The sequence below is a fragment of the Rosa rugosa genome, chromosome 2 (assembly GCF_958449725.1).
Source record: "Rosa rugosa chromosome 2, drRosRugo1.1, whole genome shotgun sequence".
Taxonomy (NCBI): domain Eukaryota; kingdom Viridiplantae; phylum Streptophyta; class Magnoliopsida; order Rosales; family Rosaceae; genus Rosa; species Rosa rugosa.
Genome location: NC_084821.1, coordinates 67431136 through 67439835, shown reverse-complemented (window position 1 = coordinate 67439835; position 8700 = coordinate 67431136). Strand labels below are relative to the sequence as shown.

Sequence of the window (8700 nt, the reverse complement as noted above, 5' to 3'; positions counted from 1 at the left end):
TAGACGTCTATTGCCCCCCAATAGACGTCTATTGCCCCCCAATAGACGTCTATTGCCCCAATAGTCTATTGCCCCCTAATAGACGTCTATTGGCCCCCAATAGACGACTATCAGCCATGTATTGCCCCCCAATAGACGACTATCAGCCATGTATTGCCCCCCAATAGACGACTATTGCCCCCCAATAGAACTTTCGTTTGTCGGAATGAAAATTAATCTTCCTAAAATTAGACAAATAAAACTTTAATTAACGAAAAAAAAAAAAAAGATTACATCAATTTAAAACATCTATTGCCCCGCAATAGATGTCTATTGCCCCCCAATAGTCGTCTATTGGCCCTCAATAACATGTGTGTTGAAACAAATACACGTCTCTTTTCAGTGAAACATGCGAGTAAAAGTGACCAAGTTATAACAAGTGATGGTCGGCAGCCCAAATCAAGTAGGACCCAAATCGAACAGCAAAGCCGAGCTGACCTCTATTGTTGTTTCTATTTTCCCGTTGACCAGCAGATCTTGTTTATTTCTATTTTCTACTTGTCTTTATTAAAAAAACCCAATCTCACACACACACACACGCGAAACACACGCACTGAACCTCTTCTCGTCAAGTTTTCTATATACAAAAAAAAGAAACACACGCGCTGAAAGAACGAGGAGAACCGCCGCCGCCGAGACGAAAATGGTAAGAGCATGCAATTCAGTCCGGCGAGCAAGCCGGAGAGGAGGAGTGTCCTTACCGTCCAGATAAAGATCTTGCGGCTGACGATGACGCATCCCAGATCCACGTACTTCTTCTTCTTTTGCTCCCCGGTGGGGCCCAGCAGCCAGCTCTGTTGCGTCTCGTCGAGCGGCCGAGACGACAGCGCCGCCCGGTCGAGGTCCTGCAGGTTCCGGCTGCGGTCGTCGTCGGTGGCCGAGTCCGCCGTGTTGATCTCCAGCGAGCCGCCCCATGGATCCCTATCGTACATGGCTGAGGTTCAGTACTGGAGAGATATCTGAGAGAGAAATATGAGCCAGAGGCTGGAACAAAGCTTCGTGCAGGGATTTGATCTTCAACCCTACACTACCATCACCGGTGAAAGAAAGGAGAGAGAGAGGGCGCGGAGGAGAGAGAGAGAAAGAGAGAGATGGCGTCGGTGATGGAGAGAGAGGAGTGGAGTGGCATCTGTGTAATTATTTAATTAGGCTGAGGGTAAATTTGTTATTTCTCCTTAAATTGGGTTAGTGGGAATAAAAATCTGTTGCTGGGGTAAGTGGGATAAATTTGGCCAATTTTGGTGCATTTGGTCAAGATCCCATAACAAAAAGAATCATGTAGCTAGGGACGATAAGTAATAATGGTATTGAACAATTGCAAATGAGTAGAATTTGTTCAGTTTCGGATAGGCCCTCTTTCAAGAGCCAATCATAGATTCTACAGACCGTTTCTTAGAGCATAATTAATAATAAATCCGACCAAAAAAAAAACATAATTAATAATAATACAATCAAGTCACTCGAAGCGCTTAGTTACAATTGTTTGTTTTTTTTTTTTTTTTTACCTCAAAGTAGTTCAGTTACATAAAACACAACACACGCAGAACCTGAGAAAAACCTCCGGCGCCAAGAGTCTTCACTCTCGTACTTCTTACATAATATTGTGGTAGCAATTCCTGCAGAACAATGTCAACAGCAGAAAATAAGAAGATAAACCAAAGAGCTAAAGTGATGCAGGCTCTGTATCATAAAAGGTATGCATAGGACGATCTCATTCTTAATATTCAAGCAAAGAGATGAACCAACAGCAAGAATCTTTTGGTATTAACTAGGGTCACTTGTATGGTAACTAGTATTGTGTTTTATAGGAAAGCAAAAGTAGGTACATAAAATCATATGCATAAGGTTTTAAAGTTTTGGCTCAATACAAGTTGGTAAACCAGAAATGTGATCCAATGCTCAGACGCGAACAAAACAGAAAATAGAAGATTGTCAGTTCTTACTTCCATGGAACATCCCAACAAGCCCTGCGTCGTTGTCACTATCCTTGTAAACAACTTTCCATCCTTTCTCCACGCCAGTCAAAAGCCCATTCCTGAACGTAAAAATTCTCAACTGGTAAACCAGACACTACCCATATCATAGATAAGATGCACGCTACAAAGTAATATTAACAAGAGAATCTCAGGGAGCAAAGTGGTTGCTTACTTTGGTACAGGGAATTCCAACTGCTGCAGACATCAAAGGAGGCTTTGAATGAAACCGTGGTTCAACATTGGGGAACAAAGAAGCTCCAGGATCTAATGTAGATGCAACTGAGGTGGAGTTGTCCACTTTATTTGGGGCATGTGTTTCCTCAGACAGTGAGAAACCAAAGAGTCTGCAGCTACTTTTGCATGATGAAACCATGTCTTGACTGCCTCTCAATGAAGACTGACTTGAATGAGGAGGATGTGAAATAGCATGTTGAAAAGAATTCATGCCTCCATGACCTTCCCTGCTGAAGCTCCGTTCACAGAATGAGGATGGTGTTGGCTTTCCCCCATCTGATTCAGAATAAGGATTGCGTTGCATAATTCTCTGTTCCTCTTGGTTATGACCATTGTATACGGAATTGAACTCAGCTCCTGCATTCATTGCTTGCTGAAACATCAACACAGATGATGGTGATGACACTTGTACAGGAGCAGCTCGGTGCATAGGTGTATTATTGCCCTGCATCATCGTAGACCATCCATTTCTAAAGCTTGGCACCTGAAAACCATCAAAGATTCCAGGGGAACCATATTCACGAGCCTCACTTGTAGCTGGAGCTCTTCCATATGGTGTGCTTGGAAATATTTCTTGACCTTGCAAGACCTTCTGGAATCGGAAAGATTCACCAAAGCCTTTTGAGGCAATCTCAGAATTCACAAGTGAGTTTCTGAGATCATTACCTCTAGAACCAATAGAGCCATGAAAGACTCTCCTCGATTCAGAGGGATGCTGATTTTGACCCCCTATAGAACCAAAAGGAGTATCAAAACCCGAAATTTCTTGACCTTGCAAGACCTTCTGGAATCTTAAAGATTCCCCAAAGTCTGAGGCTCCAATCCCATCTGTAAGAAAAATTATTGACAAAAACAAATCAGTAACTCTGCAAGATGAGTGTTATGATGACACATCCAAATCTGAATGCAATACATACGAGGAACTGGAAATTCTTGTTTTTCTGCAGATAAGCCCATCCTGGACCTCTTCAAACCAGATGCCATTAAGCCACTGGAATTAGAAATAGAACCAGATGGCTCAATTTCCCATGGGGAAACCCGGCCATGCTGCTTGCTAGTATCTATATCATCCCACCTTACCTGCAAGATCAAAAGAGATGTTTAAAACAAGCGTGTATATGGCTAAACGAAAAAGGCATGAACTACAAGTATGGTTTGGTGTATGCTACAAAGAGAGAAACATATATTCTATGATATTAAGTCAATAAACATTCTAGGCAAGGAGGCAGCGTAAATAACAATACCAAAGTGATATATTTAGCATTTGCCTTTAGGTCTTATACAAGCAAAGGTACATAGACAAAACTAACAAAGTGAGGAATTCTGCATATGCCCCACCACATATAGGTTTAAAGAATAGGTAGAGTTGGAAGACAATCTTGATATAGAAAACTGTTATGCATGCTCATATTAAATCTTATGATATACAAGTCCCCGAATACATTTTTGGTGATTAGGAGGAATTGATGTTCTATTATTCATCCCAGAAGAACAATGAAAACAGATATATAGACAGGGCTACGTACAACTAGACATTTCCATTTGGAACCAGACCATCTCAGGGGATCCAACTCACTGATCCCAGTTACCAGTCCAGTGTATCTGCCAAAAAAAAAATCTAATCAAAATTTTGAAAATGAATACAATAAATTAATTTGAATTCAAATATGGCAAACCTTCGCTCTGCTGCATCTTCCGTTTCAAAGCGCATTTTAAACCTCATTCCAGCACAGAAGGAATGACCAAGGCTCCTCAAAAATTTATGGAAAGGTATTATGAATTCTGATGAGCTGGCTCTACAAGATCAACATGAAAACTTAAAGCCAATACTAATTGGAAGACTATGGAGTCCAAAAAGGCATGAAATAAAAAGCATGGGGAAGAAGATGAAAAAGGCAGGCAGCACACTACCTTGGATTGTAGTACACGTTAAAAGCAGTCTTCATAGTTATTGCATCCACCACCTCTGCGACAGAGTTATAGTTTAAATGCTGGCTACAAGGAGTTGGATAAGTAGCAGAAGCTTTTACTTGGGCTGCTCTTCTAACTCCAAGTCTCAGTTCTCCATCCTCACCCCTATTATAGATATTGTATGAGAAGTGTGAACAAGGACATCCCAAGTTTCTTCAACTAAAAAATTTATGTACCTCAGAAACAACACAGCATCTCCAGAAACGAGCTTCTTCTTGTTCACAAAGGCACTCCATCCAGTGGTGAGCAAATGCCTGCGCGGCTGCCCTGCTCGAACCAAAAGAAAAAAGAATAGAAATAAAAACCAGAGTCCATTTCACAGAATTATCAATAGAACTCCAAGAAGATCAATATTGTTCCGGTATGAGGTAAATCCCTATCAAATGAAGCACACAAACATAATTTCATATGCGCATACCCCTATAAATATGTCTGAACCTCCACTCCAGGCCATGTAGATCCTTTGCCACCAGCTCCTGTGAAGGCCTTTGTTGACTATAATCCTACAATCATAATCCATATTACTTGGCTACACTCAAATAAATTTGTTATAAAAGTGTTTTCAGATGAGGGAAATCAAAAACAAAATGTGCTAAACTACGTGTTGAGGGGGGAATGAATGAGTACCAGGGGAGGAAAACAATCCTCAGCAGCACGGCGAGGGACAGAGAAGCCTCCATGAGTGCTAGTATCGGAAGCAGTAAGGGTTTTGCAGAACATATGGGGTGTAGTCGATTTCTCTAATGCCTCAGCATCCTCATCCCCATCTGCATCAGTTTCCCCTTCCCCTAGTTTGTGCTCAAATTCCTACACAGATTAATGCAAAAATGTAAGTAACCGCAATGTTTCAAATTACCAAGATAGTAAAGGAAATGAAAACCTTGGACCCCCAAAACTCCAAAAGAAATTGAAAGAATGAAAAAGTAACCAATTCAAATTTGCTAAGAACGTAAATTGCCAAAAGTGGGAAACAATAGCCACTAAATCTCTCAGAATGCCAGAGCAGGAAAGAGACACATCAGACATGGAGTGAATGTGAAATCATAAATTCTTGGGTATAACTTGTTTTGGGTTTCTGACAGATGAAATAAAGTCCATAACCATTAGCCCTCCAAACCATTTAGCTCACAATTGTGAAATTACATTTGACAATTGAACTGAGTTTTAACTTCCTAACAGAACAAAGAACTGAACTTGAACTCCAAACTCGCAAAACTAACATCACCAGCATTAGAAATTTCAAACAACTAAAATCTCTCTTAACCAATCAAAACCAGAAGAAACCTCACCTCACTTTCAGGAACCAACTGAACCTGTGCGTAGACTTCATCACTACCAGTCTCCGCCTGCAAAAACAACAACCACAAACTGTTTAAACCCCAAAAACAAACAAAACCCAAAATTCCCCAGAAAGACCCAAACTTTAAGCACTACAGACACTCACATGGAGCTTAACATCGACAACTCGGCAGAAGAGATGAGCAGGAAGATCATAAACCGACGCCGGAAAATCATTCACTTGCTCCAAGTGCCCTTGTGGAAGATAAACCACCACACTGCCTTTCTTGGGCAAAGAAATCAGTGGTCCAGCACAAGCGTGCCACAGCTCCAAGCAAACAGACCCAGAAATCAAAGCATTAGAGCCGGAGGAATTGGACGAGGACCCAGAAGACGGAGTCTCCTCCTCCTCCTCCGTCGTGCTGTTCAGATCGATCAGACCCGCCATACCCAAAAAAACAAAAACAAGAGACAAAGCTAAAGCTAAAGCCTTTATGGTCCAAAGCCTCAAACAACTGGTTTCATTTGTGGCATTTTAAGGCATTTGCTAAAACAAGGCTCAAAAATAAAGACTACCCTTTAACCAAAACACTCTTTTTTGGTGTATGTGAGTGAATAAAAAGCTCAGAGCTTTAATCTAAAAACTTTGAGACCCAACAACAACAACAGCTGAGAGATGGAATAGAATAGAATACTCTCAAAAAACTTAAAAATTGGGTGTTTTTCTCTGTTCTCTTTTTCCCTGCAACTTTTTATTATTATTTGTTGGAGTCTGTCTCTCTCTGCTGCAGAGCTGCAGTGCTGCAGCCTCTGCAACGCTGCAACTGCTTGGTGTGATGTGTGGCAGAGACAGACAGAGAGAGAGAGAGAGAGAGAGAGTGAGTGTCTGTGTTTTTGGGTTAATTCTTAAATATTTGATCTTTATTTTCTCAAAAAAAAATTATAAAAATCAAAAGACTGAAAAGTGAGGAGGAGAACTGTACGGCTCTCCCATCCCTGTATTTCCGGGCGGATGTCTATTCTGTCCTCTTCTACTCCATCAAATCTCACTCGTATCCCTCTCCTTCTTCCTTAATCAAATTCTCAAACTTCATTACATTTATTTTCAGAAATTAAATTCAATAAAAAAAACAAAGACACTTCTCTTTTTTGTTGTAACCAAAAAAGACTTCTCTTTTTTGTGAAAGAAAAGCTTAAGTTCATCTTCCACTCAGTCCCTATTTGGGTTTGTCTCCAGTCTCCGAGTGTTTTCTGTTTATGGTTTACCTTCTTTGGCTATGGCCTCCATGATTGTACCCTGTAATAAAACTGCATTAAAGTCGATCATTAGGTTTCTATTTCAGTGTTTCTTCCCCATTAGACACTGGGTTTGGGGTATATTCTAGGTTTCTTGCATAGCTAAACAACTATAAATCAGTTTACTGTTATAGGATATCTTCCCAAGACTAGGGCAACCTAAAACCCTAAATCTAAAGTGGCTTTACTATTTTGGAACCCTATGGGGCTATACAGCACACACAAATACACAATCATTCCTCACCTTTGCAACTAGCAATTTACTCAACTGCTTTAGTTACCCACGTTATCATTTTGCCATAAGAGTCTGGTTTGCTCATTACTTGTTGCTTGTTATGCAAAAAAAGTTTTTGTCAAATGTGGGTCATTATGCCTAACCAATTGAGGAACAAAGTAAAGTGTGGTATTGCCCTTGATTCAGGTCATATTAATGTAAACGATGATGGGGTTTTTCGCTTTCCGTAAAGGAACTTAACACGGATCCACTGATTTTTGTCGGTTTTATTATTACTTCTAAATTTATCGACAAACATCTAATCAAAAGATTTTATTGTTGCTCGATTTCAATTCAAGATTGAGCTTGTTTTTGTACTATATTTTTTTATTTTTTTATTTTTATGAACCTAGACGAAACGAGGATAATTTATTGAATAAAAAATAAATACAGAGAGGGGGAACTATACCAAACATCTCGACAACATCAACAGAAACGAAAATTAAGAAGACCCATTCGGTCCCGATTACAAAAACTATGAATGATAGGCGGAGTCAAATCCCACCAAACCATACATTTAGATATAATTTGATGAATTACATTTTTTTATTAGGTCAAAATTGCTAATTATATCATTTGTTGACATTATTCATTCTCAGTCACTATTGCTTAGTACTTGACATGACTTCTATAGCTATATGCTAATAAGTAACATCTGGTCTGATATTATAGGAGTTTTTTTTTATTTATTCATGGGGTATATTTTATGTGCATTTGTTTGTAAAAGTCAAATTATAATCTAGGCATGGAAAAACATATAAAATATTCCAAAATTTTGTGCTGAATGTCAAGCAATTCTAGTGAACTGGGTCAAAGACAAAGCATACCTTGGAATTGGATCACATTTAGCACAATTTTCCAGGCTAATTATTCACAAAACAAGGTTTTTTTCTTTTTTGACTATATTGCATGAAATTAAAATCTCATGTACCTTGCTCTACAACCAAAACAGGAAGGCCCCCCAGTGCTGTTATTAGTTAACTGTTTGATTTGATGCAACAAAACCCAGATCATTAGTATCTCCAAACCAACAAAACAGGTGTCAGAAACCACTTGGTCAGGATCAGAGTCCACAATAACTATGCTGTTCGAAACCCATTAATTTTGAGCAAACTCTAAATGAACTATGCAGATGGAACAGTCTCTGACTCTCTATGCAGATGAAGATGATCCCTGAAAATCAGAGCACAGTTTTTTACCGAAAACTTTTTTTTATGAACTAGCAGGGTAAGTGACTCTACAGTTAATATGCGATCTCAGTCTTTAATATTTGTGTCCCCTCTTGTATTCGACGGTTTCATTAATCAAGGCTTGAGGGCAGCCGCACCAGCCCTTAATTTCAAAAAAAAAAAAAAAAAATTATATTTGATGTAATTCAGTCGTCCATTCTTATCAGTGTTATTAATTCTTTTTAAATAATTCATTTTTTTTTGTTGTTGGGTAGGGGAAGGGTAGAAGTGTCAATTTTGATTTAGTGAATAAAGAAAGGGTGTGACAGAAAAGGAGCAGGGCTTTATTAAGTGAGCAGAGGGCTAGGGCAAATAGGGGGGGGGGGTCTGTGACTGAGTAGGTTAGTAGGTTGGTACAGGACTACAGGCATAGGTGAATAACCCGGATAAAACGGGGTCCGAC

General features: G+C 39.6%; 1 protein-coding gene across 1 annotated transcript; it reads right to left on the bottom strand.

Annotated features, from left to right (window-relative positions):
* Positions 1–1318: 1318 nt before the first annotated feature.
* Positions 1319–6417, bottom strand: LOC133729549 (auxin response factor 3). The gene is made up of 12 exons (XM_062157085.1): positions 5665–6417; positions 5510–5566; positions 4848–5027; positions 4639–4723; positions 4397–4487; positions 4161–4325; positions 3926–4045; positions 3776–3851; positions 3167–3329; positions 2188–3077; positions 1983–2074; positions 1319–1655 (listed from the first exon to the last, which is right to left on the bottom strand). Exons 1-11 carry the CDS (start codon positions 5944–5946, stop codon positions 2021–2023), a joined length of 2163 nt encoding a protein of 720 aa, XP_062013069.1. The 5' UTR covers positions 5947–6417; the 3' UTR covers positions 1319–1655; positions 1983–2020.
* Positions 6418–8700: the final 2283 nt, after the last annotated feature.